General features: G+C 35.9%; 1 protein-coding gene across 1 annotated transcript; it reads left to right on the top strand.

Moving 5' to 3' along the window:
- Positions 1-7,679: 7,679 nt before the first annotated feature.
- Positions 7,680-8,720, top strand: LOC110782825 (kunitz trypsin inhibitor 5-like). The gene has a single exon (XM_021987074.2). The coding sequence runs from the start codon at positions 7,767-7,769 to the stop codon at positions 8,391-8,393; it is 627 nt and encodes a 208-aa protein (XP_021842766.2). The 5' UTR covers positions 7,680-7,766; the 3' UTR covers positions 8,394-8,720.
- The last annotated feature ends 10,608 nt before the right edge of the window (positions 8,721-19,328 follow it).

The raw sequence follows: 19,328 nt of genomic DNA, 5'->3' as shown, positions 1-19,328 counted from the left end.
TCCGTTGCTTGAAAATAAAAGTCCGTATGAAATGCTATTTGGACAAGTACCATTGTATGAGTTAATTCGGGTTTTCGGATGTCTTTGTTATGCTCACAATCAACGAAGTAAAGGGGACAAATTTGACTCTAGAAGTAGACGGTGTATTCTTGTTGGCTATCCATTTGGGAAAAAAGGTTGGCAATTGTTTGACTTGGAAACTCGGGAATTTTTCGCTTCCCGTGATGTTAGGTTCCATGAAAAGATTTTCCCATACTCTGAGAATTTAATGCAGAATGTTAGAGAAAATGAGATGGAGTTGCCTACGATTAATTATGACAGTGATGATGAAGTGCTGGGAACTGGCAGCAGGTCTAGCAGGCAGCATAGCAGTAGGACGAGTGCATCACTACTGGACTTGGGTGCAGACTTGGTGAGTACAGACGAGGGTACAGGTGAGGCGCTGCCTCATAGGCTTGAGGCGCAGCAGCCCAGTAATAATACTCTGCAGGACGCCCAGGAACAAGGCGCTGCAGAGGCGCTGTGTCGAGGCTCCGAGGCGCTGCACACACCTGCTGAAACAGCGAGCCAGACAGCAGCAGATCATTCTGCGAGACAGAACAACAACACAGGTCTGGAACAGGAGAGTGACAGATTCGTTGAGGGAGTGGGTAAGGACAATGAAGAGGAGTTCGGTAGAGGAAAAAGACAGAAGTATCCCTCGTTTAAATTACGGGACCACGTGTTACACACTATACGGAAAACTAATAGTCCACCGGCAAGTTCACCCTCGACATCATCTTCTTCAGGTGCTCCTTATCCTATAACATATTCTGTTAAATATGAGCGGTTTTCTGCAAAACATAGAAATTATATTGCAGCAATTACAGACAATAAAGCCCCAAAAACATTTAAAGAGGCCATGAAACATGAGGCTTGGAGAGAGGCTATGGCCGCAGAAATCGAAGCACTCGAAGGGCAAGGAACATGGGTACTACAAAAATTACCCTCCGGAAAGAAAGCACTCGGAAGTAAGTGGGTGTATACGGAAAAAAGAGACGAGGATGGAAACTTGATCCGTAATAAGGCTCGATTGGTCTGCTTAGGCAATCATCAAATAGAAGGTACCGATTATACTGAAACATTTGCTCCAGTTGCTAAAATGACAACAGTTCGAACTTTTTTAGCTGTTGCAGCAGTGAAAAATTGGGAGGTACATAAGATGGATGTGCATAATGCTTTTCTCCACGGTGACTTACAAGAGGAAATTTATATGAAAATTCCCCCCGGTTTTCAAAAAGATAATACTGACATGGTTTGCAGGATGAAAAAATCATTGTATGGCTTGAAACAGGCTCCCCGATGTTGGTTTGAGAAATTATCAACTGCCCTGAAGCAGTACGGATTCAAACAATCGTATTCAGATTACTCATTATTCACCCTCTCTAAGAAAGACTTGCAGTTAAGTGTGCTAGTATATGTGGATGATATGATTATTGCAGGAAACAACGTGTTTGCACTGAATAGTTTCAAAGCCTACTTAAGTCAATGCTTTAAGATGAAGGATCTAGGCCATCTTAAATATTTCCTAGGCCTGGAAGTTGCACGCAATAAGAGTGGATTTTATGTCTGTCAGAGGAAATATACTCTAGACATTATTTCTGAAACAGGACTATTAGGTGCAAAGCCTGCAGATTTTCCGATGGAGCAGAATCACAAACTAGCACTTGTCAAGGGCAAAGATCTCGTTGATGGAGAAAAATATAGGCGCCTCATAGGACGTCTGATTTACTTGGCGGTCACCAGACCAGACTTGGCTTATTCAGTGCATATTTTATCACAGTTTATGCAAGCACCAAAGGAAGAGCATTGGGAAGCAGCTTTGAGAGTAGTACGATACTTGAAAAAATGTCCGGGACAAGGCATTCTTTTACGTTCCGATAGTGCCTTACAACTAGAGGGATGGTGTGACTCAGATTGGGCTAGTTGTCCGATAACGCGTCGTTCAGTAACAGGGTGGTTCGTATTACTTGGTCTTTCTCCTGTGTCATGGAAGACGAAAAAACAACATACGGTGTCTCGTTCGTCCGCAGAGGCGGAGTACCGTTCAATGGCCGCCCTCACGTGTGAATTAAAGTGGTTGAGACAACTACTCATAGATCTAGGTGTGGAACACAAGCAGGGCATGAATGTGTTTTGTGATAGTCAGTCTGCACTTCACATTGCAGAAAATCCGGTATTTCATGAGAGGACAAAACATATTGAGGCAGACTGTCATTTTGTACGAGATGCAATTAAGGAAGGAATTATTTGCCCGTCGTACGTATCTACCAAGGTGCAGTTAGCAGATATTTTTACAAAGGCGTTAGGGAAAGCACAGTTTGAATTTTTTCTTGGCAAGATGGGCATTCGAAACCTTCATGCTCCACCTTGAGGGGGGATGTTACGATATATAATTAGAATGCTAGAGGGATTCTAATACATAGAATTGTTATTCTGTTAGACTTAGGCCTAGTATTATAATTTGCGTAGGAATTGGTCTCATATGTATTATAAATACATTGTTTATCAATGATAAGAACTACACCTTCGAATAATATTTGACAATATGCCATGACTCATGAATACTTCATGGATTTAGAAAGAAGAGTGATTAATTTGACCTTTAAAAATGACAGTTGATTCCCACGAAATTCACAGCTGGTAGTTTCTTTCAATTGAATCATGCGGTCACCAAATTTCACTTTGCAACCTTCATTAAAAAAAAAAAAACTAATGCGGGATTTTTCAGTTTAGTAGAAATTAAAATAACTGAATTCCCTTAATATTTTGGTCAACAAATCTAACGGACAAGATTAGGTCTATAAAATTCAAGGGCCCGGGTTTATATCAATTACTATGGCTACCAATTTTGTGTAGCCATTGAAAAGTCCTATTTTTATGAATACCTTTAATTAACCCAGTCACCACTAGACCTGGCGAAACTGACCCGTACCCGAAGTGATTTGACCTGAAATGACCCGATACCCGAACGACCTGAACCGAACGACCCGAACCGATCTTCACCTGAAACCGAAATAACCCGAATCGAAAATAACTGTAAAATTTAAATCAACTCGAACAAAATCCGAACCGGAGAGCAATTCGAATTTACCAATTAGTTTTAACGGATTTTTCATGAAATACCCCTCAATTTTCACGAAATTCACCAAATGCCCCTCAACTTTCAGAAATTCACCAAATGCCCCTCACCTTTAATATAATACCCAAACTATCCTTACTAATGACACGCCGTTAGTCCGCCGTTAGCCTACTTTTCTAATTCACCAAATGCCCCTACAATGTAACTTATTTCACCAAATACCCCTATTTTAAAATATAATTCACCAAATGCCCAAATGTAAAAATTACATTTTTAAAGCCCAACGGCTAGTTTTTGGGCATGTGTATGTCGGCCGAAAAGAAGGAACAGTCCTTGTCGGCTGGTGTTATGGGGGAGGAAATTGATGAAGCAGGTTCTCCGTGCTAATTTATTGGTGGCGTTTCTGTGATTTCTCCGGCTAACAATTGTCCATTGGTTGGGGTTGGGGTTTGGTTGGGGTTGGGTTCTCTCTCTCCATTTTTTTAAAGACAAGTGAGAGTCTTTTTATTATTAGATGTGAATACAACATTAGTTTACACCATAACTGAGCTTAATCATAGTTTGGGGAAGTTGATGTCAAAAATCCGTAGCTCTAGCGACAACCACATGTCCATAATAGGACTAGACATCGAAAGACACTACTGTCAAGATGACACCAAACACCAACTTGCTGAAAAAGTTGCCATAGTGAAGCTGTTTTTCTTCGACAATTGCTTGATTATCCAGTTGTTGCGGATTAATAAACCTATTTGTTCACTGGCTTAGTTCTTCCAAAGACAAGAGCTTACCTTTGTTGCTGTTAAAATGAACAACTTTCTTAAAGCGTTGAACAGAGATTATGGGATTCAATGCAGGAATGCTTTTGATTTGCGTGAATTGGTTGTAACTGTTAAACAGGATAAAAAACAGACCAATGAAAAGTTCAAAATATTTGGATTGCAATATTTGACGAATCTATTTACACCGGGTAAAGAATTGTTTTTGTACGTGCTTAAAGGTCCTGCAGCACCTCTAGGAAGTTGGGGTGCTACTATGTTGTCTTTACAACAAATTGAAGCTGCTACTCGTGATGCTTACTTGTGTTGCCTTGTTGCGTATTTCTCTTGTTAAATACTCCATATTTGGGAACTAAACTGCTTCCTCGTGAAATTGTAATCAATCTAGCATTTCTGCTACTAATATTTTCAGATGTGTCAGAAATAAAGTGTACTAAAAATATCAGCAACAGATTAAGCATATTCAACACACAAAAAAACATCATTTATCAAACTAGATTAAGCATATTCACCATTCAAAAACATCATAATGATCATATTCACCATTCAAAAATAACTTCATATAGTGACAGATATACTGAAACAATATGTAGTATTGATCAAAAACATCATATTTAAGCATATTCGCCATTGTTGCTTGGATCACACTTGTAGTATACCCTTTGTGGAATGAGTGTTGTATCGGAGCTACGAATGACAAATTTTCTCCCACGATAACAGATTTTATTTGGGACTCTAACATATGTGGACTCATTATGTGTGGATGATGATTTTGAATGATAACTCATGACACAAAATGAGATGAAACTACAACAAAACAATTTGGTGACTAAATAAACACTCAGAACAGGGTTATTTATACTAAAACAATAAGCTACGGCTATTTTTCAATTCCAAAAACTAGCCGTTGGGCTTTAAAAAGGTAATTTTTACATTTGGGCATTTGGTGAATTATATTTTAAAATAGGGGTATTTGGTGAAATAAGTTACATTGTAGGGGCATTTGGTGAATTAGAAAAGTAGGCTAACGGCAGACTAACGGCGGACTAACGGCGCGTCATTAGTAAGGGTAGTTTGGGTATTATATTAAAGGTGAGGGGCATTTGGTGAATTTCTGAAAGTTGAGGGGCATTTGGTGAATTTCGTGAAAATTGAGGGGTATTTCATGAAAAATCCGTAGTTTTAAATACAAGTTTTTTTAGCTTTTCATATTATTATTATTTGATTTTGATTTTGATTTTGATTTTGATTTTGATATTATTATTATTGTTATTATTTTCTTTATATTAATTTATACTCTTTTATCTTATAGGAAAAATGTTTGACAATATTATGATAGTGACCACCAAATCTAAAGACAAAAAACGTAATCAAAACTCGAAACACGAAAAATCTGATCCAACTCGAAAAACCCGATCTAACCCGAAAAACCCGAACCCGAAAAACCCGATCCGATATGAACCGATCCGACATTGACCCGAAATCCTGACCCGAACCTGACCCGACCCAATTATAAAAAACCGAAGTTACCCGAAACCCGAATGGACCTGATCTATACCCGAAACTGACCTGAAAGGAAAATAACACGAAATGACCCGACCCGAATGGACCTGATCCGAAACCGATCCAAACGACCCGTTTTCCAGATCTAGCCAGTCACTACTACTAATATTATTATTACAATATGCAACCTTTATTACTTTCATACTCCGTATACGGTTAGTTTACAAGTTTAAAGTAGAGTTTATATATCTCATATACTATGAACACCTAAGAAAGTGGCTAGGACAGACTATCCCTTTAGAAGATTTTCTTGACACTTTAGAACACCTAAGAAATCATCGCATTGTTTTGCATAAATGTATTTATTTAGCATGGTCAATATGGAAGGAAAGAAATGATTGTGTTTTCTCCAACACTATTATGTCCGCTTGTTGCTACTACTTTAAGGCTGTAAATGCCTACAAGGAATAGGAGCTCCGGCTCCATATTAACTCCCAACAACTTAGAGGTACCCCTTTCAAACAACTCCTCCTCTCCTACTATTCATACCCCTTCTCCCATCTTAGTTAGATGGTTTCCTCCCCTACGGGAGCCTACAAACTCAATTTCGACGATTCTTGCAAATCCCATTTAGCAGTCGCAGGTGTCATCATCAGAGATAGCACTGGCAAAGTCTCTTCAGCTATTACCTTCAACCTGAAGCACACAAGTTTTTATGGAAGAAGTTTTGGCTCTTCACAAAGGCATTCAAGAAACGATCCGTCTTGGTATTCAAAATCTTCACGTCGAAGGCGATAATCTACTTGTTATTAATACGGTGAAAAAGATCTGGAAAACGCCTTGGAAGCTACAAAACATTGTTCAAGACATTCGAATACTTCTTCAGCAATTCCAAAATGTTCAGATTCAGCACGTGTACAGAGAAGCCAACAGAGCGACATATTGGATTGCGAACGTTGGTCATCTAGTGTCCCATTTAGGGATGGCAATGGGTCCAAGATCCGACCCAGATCCGGTTGGACCCGGTCCATTTTTAAGGGTCTGGGTCCAAAAAAATTAGACCCTGTGGATCTGGGGCGGATCTGGGTCTTTGTTCAATGGGGCGGGTCTGGGTCCGGGTCCAAGAATTAAAGATCCAGATCCGGTCCAGATCCGACACACAGACCCATATATATAATTTTAAAAAAATTATTAAAATTTAAATATAATTCAATCTTTGCGTGCTAAACTTTATTCAATTCTTATGATACTAAACTATTTAAAAATTGTTTGATGTGACATATAAATAATAATATTAGAAACTTTAAATACTTATTGTATCACAAGGCTAATATGATTTTTTTTCCTAAACAAAATTAACGAATATTCCATATTTAGTGGTTTTATTAAAGCAACGTTACGTTTACATACAAAAAATGGGCGAAAAAATTACATATTATAAGAAAAATGAGGGACAATTTTTTTTGGAAAACAAATACGCTTAGACCCATTTAGGACCCAGACCTGACCCTAAACCCATTAGACCCAGTGGATCTGGGTCTGGATCTGATTTTTTTGGACCCAACGGATCTGGGTCGGATCTGGATCCACCTCTTAAAAAGCGGGTCTGGGTCTGGATCCTGTCGGACCCGGTCCAGATCCGACCCATTGCCATCCCTAGTCCCATTCTATGTATATTGATTTTAGTAACAGTCTGCAGTTATAGTCTATTGTAAATGATGATTACTTAGGAGTTATCCTCGTGCGGAGGGGAGTTTCTTTCTTTTTATCTTGTTTTTAAAAAAAAAAAATCTTATATACTACGTATATGCAACTTTATACTTGTAGGATCTTACAATAAAAGGAACGATCGATATTATATACTCCCTCCGTCCCTTAATACTCGCACCGGTTTGACCGGTGCGGAGTTTAAGACATTTGAATTGACTTATTAATTTAATGAGTGTTAGTTGATAGTGGGGTATTTTTTTAATAGTTAGTGAAAAAAGTATAAGAGGTGGAGAGTGGTGAGTGGGAGTGTGGGTTTTTAAATGATTTTTTGTAGGGAATAGGGGTGCAGATGGGGTTAGTAAGTAAGTGTGAGAAATAATATAATATTGGTATAAATATCCATTTATAGAAGCGGTGCAAGTATTAAGGGACGACCCGAAAAGAAAAGCGGTGCGAGTATTAAGGGACGGGGGAGTAGTTGGAAATTTCGTTATCCTTTCCCCAACTTGCAAGAAACCAATGTAAGAAAAATGGATTATAATTATATTTTCAGGATTGAATGTACTTTACTCAACTCGTTTTATATACACCTCCTAAACTACTTCCGTTTCTTCATCCCCTAGCCTATCATATCTCAGCTTAAAAAGTCAACGAAAATGACTAATTTTATCCTCTCAGCAGCCACCTTTCTCTTCTTCCTCCTTTCCTCTCCTCCATCCACCACCGCGGCCGCAAAAATAACCCCGGTCTTCGATATCAACGGCCGCCCTCTCCAAACCGGCTCCACCTACTACATCCTTCCCGTGATCCGAGGCCGAGGCGGGGGCCTTACAATGACACCCATAAACACCACACAATCATGCCCACTCTACGTAGCCCAAGAAAACCACGAAGTCTCAAACGGCCTACCTCTTAAAATCTACCCGGTCAACCCAAATGAGAAAAGAGTCCCTTTAGGGGGTGACGTCAACATCGTCTTCGATGCCGCCTCCATCTGCGTACAATCCACCGGATGGATGCTGGCCTTCGACGAGGCCACCGGAAAACAACACGTGGCGACTGGAGGAACAATCGGAAACCCGGGTGTCGATACCTTGAGTAACTGGTTCCGGATTGAGAAGGCTGGGAGTGGGATGTATGATTATAAGGTGTCGTTTTGCCCAGGTGTTTGTATCTTTTGTACGGTCATGTGTGGGGATGTTGGTGTTTTTATTGGGGAAGATGGCACTAGGTTTCTTGGTCTTACCGATCGTCCTCTTTTGGTTAAGTTCAAGAAAGCTTAAAGATTTTGACAATTAATACTATCATCCTTCTCCGGTTCTCCTTCCGGTTAACTTTAATGGTTACACTTTAACATTTACGCTATTTATAGACTCTATGTATTACAAAAATACGGAATATGTTTATCTTTAATGATTTGTCTCAATATGATATCAACTTTATGTAAGCATGAAAGTCAAACTTGCATGTTGCAAGCTAAGTAAAAAAAGTTTAAACTTGCATGTTGCATGTTGCAAGTCTTAACTTCAATTCTCAAGTCAAGGTTTATTGTTTACTTTTGGAATTCATCCATTATGATAAAATTAATACATTTATTTGCTTAAATTGAATTATTGTTATAAAGTTTTTCCACTCAATTTTTTGGGTAGGTAAAGTTTAAATTCAAATTATTGTTTTACTCGCCTTTTGTTTCATAAGAATTTTGACACTATTTACAGTTGAATATTATCTTGTAAATTTATTCAAATATATGAGAAAAAACTTGTACATGTTTAATTTGTCTCATCGAATACTTTAAAAATGTCAATATTGTATATATAATTTTACTATCGTATAATTTGAGATAAAAATATATAAAATATGCATTGAAAAACGTGAAAAATAAAAAAAACATGCATCTTTATGGAATGATGGAAGTAAAAATTTTCCACTTGCACAACAAGCTAAAACTTTGAATAATTGTTGTAAAATTTTTCCACCCAAACTTATTGGAGTATATGACCAGACTGCTGATCAAGTTGACAACAACAAACACAACCAGCAGTTAGTTACTACATTGCTAAAGTTGTTTAGCTTGGAAGACCAAGGTGCACGGACTAGTGACACGTCAGTTCTACACACAGATTGATGACATGTACTAGTTTGTTATAGGTTATAAGAATCAGTTACAATTGATTCCTTGATCACAAACATGAGCTTTGTATTACAGTCATATAAATAGACTACCATGTACAACTGTACAAGCTTCTTGTTGTAATAATATTGATTCTTTCTAATCAATAAAATGATCTCTCTCTTTTCTCTTTCTCTATACCTGAAGTTCTAAAGTCTAGAACTTCTTCAAAACTTCACCAAATTGAGCAAAAAGAGATTGAGACTTCCTACTTCTGCCAGAGACCCTTTATATTTCTTCTTCCGTGGAGGGACAAGTGAGTCAGCGACAACAATTTATTCGGCTTTCTGTTTATGTTTATATTACTACTTAATAATAAGGTCCATGGGCCATTTAACATTTTAGCTTTAAAAATTTCACAAATTTATGATTTTGGGCGGGTTCCAACTTTCAAGTTCCAACTATGGACTCAAAGTAGAATTACAAGGCTTGATCTTGAATTCTTGATTTCCACTAAAACCACAAGTTTTCGATAAAATTGACATTTTAATAGACGGCTTAACAATTATTATATAATTGTTCGTTCATTAAACGAGAATATAACAAGAACTTTTATTTCATTACTTACTCAGTATTGAAACCTAATGTTATGTGCCCATCATCATTATCATCACCAACCCACTGTTTAGTGAACAACCGGTCATTTTTTGAAACCTAATGTTATACCACCTTCGTTTCAGAAAGTTCTTTACGCTTTGGAAAATATGTCCAAAGTATAAAAACTTTGACCGTAAATTCTCACCATTATATACATCAAAACGTTACATGTAAGATCTTGTTAGATTGATCTCGGGATGTATTTTCAGAATATCAAATTTTTATAATTTTTCACATACGAAATTGGATATATTAGTAGTTAAATATTGCATTGGAGTCCGTGCAAATAGTAACTGTAAAGATCTTTTTGAAATGGAGGTAGTATAATTGTGATTTGTTTTTGTTTTTTTATGCAAAGCTGGGAATAAATCCATTAAAGACAACAAGCAAGAGGTCTAGGGAGGTTTATCCTCCATGATTACATGATTCATAAAATTCAGTAGAATGTCCCAACAATAGAGACATCTGATTTGTTTCACATCGGAGAAAAAGGAAAAAAATACCACATTATAAGATCGTGGAGTTATTCTCACTATTGTCAATTTTGGTTTTAATATCGAACCTCTATTGAGCTTATAATTGGACTGAACTCCCACCTCCTTAAGCGGTTGCCCAGGCCTATTTCCTAATGTCTGACATTTAACATGGTATCACAGCTAAAGTTTATTGGGCCTTTCATAACTAGGCATGTCTAAGCCACTAGTTAACCTCTATTGGTTGTTCCTTCGCAATGAGGACTATAAACACTATCTTACTGAGTATAAGTTTGTGGACTTATTACATCTTGAGTGGCCTGGGTCATTTCATATTCACAGAATCTCAATAGTTACTCCCTCCATATTTAATTAAAAGATGTATTTTGATGACGTACACAAAATTTTAGGAGAGTGGTTTATTAAAATAAGATGAAAGTGAGATAGTGGATGAATTATTTATTGTAGCAAAAAGATAATGTGAGTAAATGTAGGAGCACAAGTATAAGAGAAATATAAATATAATTGGCAGTGGGACAATGATATGCCCAAAAATAATGTATCTTTTAATTAAATACGACCAATTAAAAAAAGTGTATCTTTTAATTAAATACAGACACTACAAGAAATTCTACCATTAACGACGGGAAACCCCGTCGCGAAAGGCCTATAATCGTTGATTAACGACGGAATTCCCTGTCGCGAACCCGTCATAAAAGGGGGCCCTCGTAAATTAAAAATCCCGTCGTTAACCCGTCGTAAAAGATATTTGCGACGGTTTTTTCCGTCATTGTTTGGTAGTTTTCCCCGTCGCAAAATCCTTTTGCGACGGAATTTTTGACCCGTCGTTATTAGGTCGTCGTTAAACATACAAATTCTTGCAGTGGGAGGAAACATGAATAATTAATTTTAGTCAATAAAATTAATTCTGTTGTACTGAAAATGACCAAAAGTCTATGTTTGCTTAAAGCAATTTTGCATTGACCCCATTTACAACCTCGAGCGTGAATACGTCATGACATAGATCATTCATAGGAATATAAGATGCAATACACGTGCATTCCTCCTCAATCGCCTAAGCCTCTGATCTACACTACTTGATCTGATTAATTAGTAATTACTCCCTACGGAGTAAGATCGTACATACGGTGGGACGTTTTGTTACGTAGCCGTAAAGATCTTATCCTAGAAATCTAGAATAGTCAATGCTGAATTATTTAACACAAATAAACGTCCTTCTCAATTTTCGGATCTATATGGTATATTATAAAAAAAAAAAAATCTAAAAAAAATAGTACAGGAAGCAAAAAATGATACTCCGATCCATACATATATTCCTATTATGGAATATAAAAAGTATTAATCTTTTTCCATATTTACGTAAAAAGCACCCAAACCAAAGCCGTTTAATAAATTTTAAAACACAGTTAAAATTCTTAGCTAGTTTAGGAATTAGAATTTGAAAATGACAATTTTGGTAAATAATTTTGTCAAAGCTAAGTAGTCAACTAAAAAAGATCGTTTTCCATTTTATTTTAATCTTTAGGTATACTCATTACAAATTTGATTACTTATTAGTTATTACAAGTACGTGTGAATGCCGTACATTACAAAAAATGCATTTACATACGATGCAATTTACTTAAACATCCTAAAAATATACCGTAAAAATATAACTTATCAAGATTTACATTTTTAAACATTCTTATATGTTATTTTTTCCTCAAACTATGTACAAATCTGATTACATAGTGATGACAAGTGTCGTTATTTTATTTGATTATCTTATAATCTATATATTATACAAAAAGATAAGAAAATCAATGTGGTGATGACAAATTTCATTCATTGATGGTCATCTCCTTTAATATAAATAATTTAACTTAAAAAAATAAAAACATCAAATACTTTACGTGTTCGATTCTCTATCCCACTCTTTTATCCCACTGTGTACAACTTAATACCATTAGTCCACATCATAAAATTACTCAATTTATTTATTCACTTTTTTGTTTAACTGGGTAAATTTTTACCGTCTCTTTTCTCTCCTCCCTCATCCCTTATTGAGTTATTGCAATTCTGCAAACTCCCACTGCTCACTACCATGAAATCTATGTAAATTTCCATACAAAAATAAAACTATTGTTAATCGTTTATAATCATTATCAAGCACAATAATAAATTGTATCTCTACTCTCTCCCAAGCTCCTATGCCTTAACGGTTGAAGATCCTAACACTACGTTTAACGATAATTATTATTCGTGCTTTGTACTGTGTAGTATAGTATCCGTGCAATTCACGGCTTATAATCTAAATATAAATTTATATGAAAATCTGGTAGATAATTATCATTAAAATAGTGCTTATAGATATTCTCCTAATTAAAATAATGACGGATAAATTATTATTGCCCTATCAGTGTCTTATTTATTAAAAAATATTAAAACAAATAATGGTACATGGACAAATTATTTTCACCCCTGTCAAACATTAAGTTATCTCATTCACCATTCCTTCGGTAGTCATACCACTAAGTACTTATTTACCTCATTATTTGATCACTTAACGCCTACCCACCCCTCCCAATCCGCGTCTCGAGAGGTCGGGTACAAAATAAAAAATCATCCATACTTCATCTCCCACCTTTGCGATGCAAGATTTACAATAGCGTCCACGGCCACCGGCATTCTAAAAATTACTTTTTTATGACGAATAATAATTATTCACTCATATTATTGAAGTCTTAAGGGTATTTTGATTGAAATTTTGACTAATATATTGTAATCTATCTATATATTCTACGAACTAACATAGAGGAAATCAATGTTGTGATGAAAAATATCACTCATTGATTCGTCAATGAGTGACATTTGTTATCATATCAACACATTGATTTACTCTCTTTTAGTATAATACGAGTATAGTACCCGTGCGATGCACGGTTTAATATAATTAAACTTAAAAAAGAAATTACAACAACACAGTCCTATAATCGACCTGACGCAAATAGTATGCAAATTCCTAAATATAGGGTTGAGAAACGTAATATCAAATGGTTTATTACTTTCTACCAAATATAATATGTATAGCTGACACTTACTAAAAGTGCTACCACGTTGATTATGAATATTTAAAAAATGTTACTAATAACTAAAATATTATAATGTTTTGTCCATTTACTTAATTATTCTAATCATACAAACGAATTGCCAAACACTCTAGAATTAATAGAGTTTTAAATTTCAAAATTGTCTTACCAACAAAAGAATTGAGTCTAGATGTGGGTTTGAGGCGGGTGTGGAAACATGGGGAGGGGCTATGAAGAGGGGATACATTTTTTTTGTACCTCTCGAAACGGGGATTGGGAGGAGTGAGTATCATTACTGTCGTGGATGGAGGGGATAGGGATGAGAATTGTAAGGGGGGTATAGATGTGCTGTCCAAAAGTGGATTATTTATCAAATATAGGGGTGTCAGATTGCCTGTGGATCAAGTTTTTTTGTGGATCCCCATGTGCATCCTTCCTAAGGGACGGGGATAGAGGAAAGTTTGGTGGGTGACGAGGTTTAAAAATGTATGTGTTATGGAGTGACAGGGCGATGATGGATTTTAGATTGGACCACTAGTGGAAAAAGGCTCATTTGCATCGCACATTTAAGTGCATTTGCGTCGCACATTGCGCGTGGCAAAAGCTCTCGACGCAAATGACTAAAAGTCATTTGCATCGCACATATGTGCGACGCAAATGAGGGTCATTTGCGTCGCACATTAAGCAAATGTGCGACGCAAATGACTTTTCTTGCGCCATGTTGAAAAGTCATTTGCGTCGCACATTAGCTAAATGTGCGACGCAAATGACGTTTTTGGTGCCATGCTGAAAAGTCATTTGCCTCGCACATTAGCTAAATGACTTTTTGTTTTTTTTTTAAAAAAAAGACCTCCACAATTTATTTATTTAATCTGCACTATATATGTAGATTAAAATAAACAAAATGTGAAAGTCTTAGTTATATTTTCCCTCACACTAACAATATACAAATTAACATTCAATTTCAACAATAAAATAGTCTACAAAAATTAAAATAAAATGATATCAATAAAAGGGAACATTCCGGAGCATTCTACTTCCATGACTTGCGTAAGAAAGAGGTATATAGATCTAGAAAATATCTGTTGAAGCTGCATCAAAGGAAACATGATACATACAGTTTGGGAAGTATCCTTCAATACCTCTAACCTCTCAAGTTATCAAATCCTATTTCACGTATTAGCCTTTGACATTATTTAATGGGAAATGCTACAGGGTATTATTAGAAAAATTATACAAATTAACTAACAATCTTGCATATTACACTAACAATATTTTACTAGCGATGCCATCAGAGTATCAGGTATACTTTTAGTTCTCTTTCCCTCTTCCGATATCATAGCTATCAAGCTGTAAATAAAAAATTTGAAAGAAAAAAGTTAGAGCAACATCAGGAATTAAGAAGAAAGCTTATCATAAAGAAACAAGAAATCACAAGGACTCGAATTACAACAAAACAGTTAACATCTGCAAAGAGCACATATTCACAGCATAAAAAGCCTTCCATTAGTATTGTATATGCTTCTTCCATTCTTTATTACAGGCAACATCAATATATGAAAGAGCTACTGCAAACTACAACAAAGCCCCATAGGAACGCTGAACAAACAAACTCAGACCCTAACTTTCCAAAGAAAAACCCATCCAAATTCTACTAGTAAACCAATTAAAAAGAATAGTTGAAAGCTAACCATCAAAAGAACTCATATTACTAAGATTTGGACATGGAAAACAATTGAAAAAGTCTTACTTATTTCAAAAAGTAGGCCAATGTTACAGTAGAACACATAGAAGTACACTCAAGTAAACGATTAGGCAAATTAAGTCCAATGACGCGCGCCGTAGATATAATTGGCGGGGGGGGGGGGGGGGGGGGGTGGCTTACTTGCTCTCTGTGAACCTAGGGCTAGGGCGTAAGCTCTTCAGGTAGCCATCCCAAGGAACCTTTTTCAGGCCTGCTCTATGAGAGATCATGTCTCTGACCCTGCAAAAAGAAATAGATACAATAGGCAACAAATTGATCCGGTATCCAACATAACATGTATATAAAAATGTACCAGAGAGAGAAATATTCATTCACCTCTCGGCAAATTCGATGGGAGTCTCTCCAGGTTTTATTGTTTGGGGCTCTAGATACCAAAAATCACAAACAACGGCCCAAGATGTCATTAGCTGAAGCAGGTGTGTAGTAAATGACTGCCTGCATATACATAGTTCAGAATTTCCCCAAGATAACCAGACATTCAAAAGAGCAAAGCTATCAAAGATTACCAAACAAATTTTCAGCATGAATTTTTATTTTATCCAATCCACACAACGAGAAACTATTTCATTATATGCTCTGGATATTCAACACTTAATTTATCATCAAATTCAAATCAATCACTTAATTTATCATCAAATGCACAGGCGCACAACAAAACTCATATAAAAAATTGAAAAAAAATACTTGAATTCACAAACTAACCAACATAACTAAACCCCAAATTCATATTAAAAAAATTCAGAGGAAATTAATTAAACATGGAAATCAAGATAGGACATAGAATATACCTGAGCATCAATGTAATACCCTGTATTTTTCTAACTTGACGTTTCGGGACGAAACTTCTTTTAAGGAGGGTAGATTGTAATACCCTAATATTTTATGATTTTATAAAATATGTTTATATCTAGAATGAGGTTATATTTATTTTTTAAGTGAGCTTTTCTAAACTAAATGATGCATTTCTAAACTAAATGATGCATTTCTATTTTTATTAAGTTATAAAACTTTTTTTTGTCTTTAATAGGACCCTTATATACGAAAAAATATAAATACAGTTTAAACCCTAACTATTTCTAATAAAGTAGTGATTAGCCGTCATTGTTATTTTTCCTTAGGTTTGTGCGTGAGTTTTCACTATTTCCTTTCTTCATCTTCTTCACAAATCATCAAATCTTCCTTTTGCAGCACATGATCTAGCTCACACATGATTACTCAGGTCATGTATTTAATTTTCTTTATCAAACTCTAATGAATCACCACACAATCATGCGCGTCATATTATCATTGAGCATAAGCCGCACGTCGTACCTGATTATGTTACTCGTTCGCTTGAATTTTACTATTTGGTATTGTTATCCGGAAAGGTAATCACACAGGCCTAGTCTATTGAGTTATTCATATTTATTAATTATTATGTGTAATCACACTTAGTCCCTTCTAATTGTTCTTGTATATTATTAGTTGTAATCACGCGCACTTAGCTAGTTTTTTTGAAGATGTTCGTATCTATTCCTTAATTATATGTTATCATATTGTTTATTTCGATTTTTGGTGTGCAAAGTATATGACTTATTTTTGTATGTTCATAGATTTGATGCTGTAGAAGAGTACCATACGAATTGTTGGTATATATGCTTTTTTTTTAGTTTAGTAGTTGAATGCAAGTATGGCGATGTAGGTGTGTTATTGTTATTATGGTTAGTGATAGACTTAGATTATTTATATTGGGTTTAGTCAAAATAAATTGTTGGAATTGATCAAATATTATTTTTTGGGAATTAGTTTTGTTTGCAGTGGAGGAGTGAGATATTATAGAATGAGTTACTTCAATTCGTATATGATTTTGGGATCATGGTGCTATTATTGAGAAATACTCTTTTGTATATTTTAACAATAAGGTTGATTTTGATCACATTATGTAATCATGAGGAAAAGTTGAATTATCATATTCTTGGTTTGAGGCTCAATGTTATAAACCTTGGTCCTTGGCATGTTGGTAAGGAGATGATAACCATTAGTAGAGGAGCAAGATACAATCTTTATTATTTTCTTAATATCCTCAAAGTGGGATTTGGTCCAAAAGTGGCCTTGACTCAGAGAGTCTTTTTAGTAGCTATTGAGAGTTTCAAGTTTTTATACTTGTTGGTTTATTATTCGAATTACCCATGTCCAAGGCTAGGTATAGAACAAAGAGCAAATATGGCACCTATTGGTTTTAGTATGTTTACTAGAGGAAAAGATCATATCAATATATTTGAGGTTCATATGAAGTAAAGATTTATAGTTTCCATAGAGTATGGAGTTAGTTTTATCTTTGGGATCGTATTTGAATGTAGTTTCATACTACATTATTTATATGAGCTTTATTATATATTCTACATTAGTATGTTTTTGTATATTACAGGTGATTACTCAGCTTTTTGCTGACGTGTGTGTTTATTTGCTATGTGTGTTTGCGGCCATGTCTTTTTCTTATGGTCGCCCTGCGACGATCCTTTTGGAATTTGTCCTCTATGGTGAGCAGTCAAGATTAATTGGAGCAGACTGATCGTGAAAGATCGCAGTTCAAGATGAAGGAGCTCAAGTGTTATTGTTTAGTCTTTTATGACAGTTTTACACTTTTCAGTTGTAAATAGACCACCTAGTAATTGAGTTGTAATAGTTTAAGTCTTGAAAGCCTTAGCACTTGACAAGGTGGTCAAGTGTGGTGGTGATACCTCCGATTTAGGTGTAAGCTTCCGCAATTTTTATAAAGTCTTTTATATTTCTTATTTATTTATAGTTAGTAAATCGGGGGTGTTACAATCAAGGTAGCCAAGTACGGGCGGCGAGTTAAACTAGAGCTCCAACACCAACAATTCGTGATCCAGTAGTGTGGTGTGTTTCACAGCCTTAAAAAACTAAGCCTTTCTGCTTCAGGATGTCACCTTTCTCCCCGCGCCGAAACCTAGGGTTTCGCCCCTCTTCCCATTTTCGCAGAGCTCGAATTTTCAGATTAAATAGAAAGGGGCGGCTTGGTGAGAGAAGACTTCGAATGGATAAGGTTGACTCTGAATTTTTGAAGGTGAGATGGGAGGTGTTGGAGTTCCGGCAATGGAGATTTCGAAAGGAGGAGGAGAGAGAAGGAGAGGAGGCGAAAAGTTTGTTCGACCTGGATCTATGCGAGAAAATAAATGAAAAAATATAAAAGGGTCACTTGCGTCGTTCAATTATACGCGTGTGACGCAATTTAAGAGTAAACTGCGTCGCTGATTTACTAATCACCGACGTAAATAATTAAATTAACTTGTATAGGTCCATTTGCGTCACAGATTAGTAAATCACCGACGCAAAGCATATTTACAAATCAAAATGTGTATTTTTGCGTCGCTCATTTGAATGAGCGAGGCAATTGTACCGACGCAAATGAGCGTTTTTGCACTAGTGGACTCGCCTGCGCCGCTAATCATACATATAATTGATTATGAATAATATAGAAAAAAATACTACTCCGTACTAACTTAAGAGTGCATATTATAATGTTTTGTTTACTTAATTATTCTAATTAAACAAACGAATTGTCAAAAGACTCTAGATTAAAGTTTTAAAATTCAAAGCTCCTTTGCCAAAAAAAAAAAATGTTGAGTCTAGGGTTGAGTTTGAGGGGGATGTGGATACATGGAGGGTGATGAAGTGAATGCATTTTATTTTGTATCTATCAAAACGAGGATTGAGAGGGGTGGGTATCAAACCTATCGTGAACGGCGTGGATGAGGATGAGAATTGAAGGCGGGTACGGGTGGGCAGGTCTCACCTTGCCTTAAAGTCATCTCTAAATGAATAAAGTAAATGGTGTAGGTACGTGTTAAATGATCTGGTAATGAGGTTGATGGGGGAACATGTGTATATTAAGTGGGTTTTACTATCGAAGTGAAGGGTGGAAGCGATACCTTTATTCTTGACACAAGTGGTGAATGAGAATGGAAATAATTTTATCTATGTACCCAGCTTATTTGTTTCAATTAAACCAATAAATAAGACGACGTCGCATGAGCAATAACAAATTATCCATCATATTTTTAACTTGGAGAACATCTATAATCTACTAGGTTTCATATAAATTTATTTTTAGATTATAA

The sequence above is a fragment of the Spinacia oleracea genome, chromosome 1 (assembly GCF_020520425.1).
Source record: "Spinacia oleracea cultivar Varoflay chromosome 1, BTI_SOV_V1, whole genome shotgun sequence".
Lineage (NCBI taxonomy): Eukaryota > Viridiplantae > Streptophyta > Magnoliopsida > Caryophyllales > Amaranthaceae > Spinacia > Spinacia oleracea.
Note: the sequence above shows the minus strand (reverse complement) of the source record. Positions and strands in the feature narration are given on the sequence as shown.

What these genes read in the sequence shown, in the direction of transcription:
- LOC110782825 (XM_021987074.2), top strand. Translation starts at nt 7,767, where the DNA reads ATGACTAATTTTATCCTCTCAGCAGCCACCTTTCTCTTCTTCCTCCTT.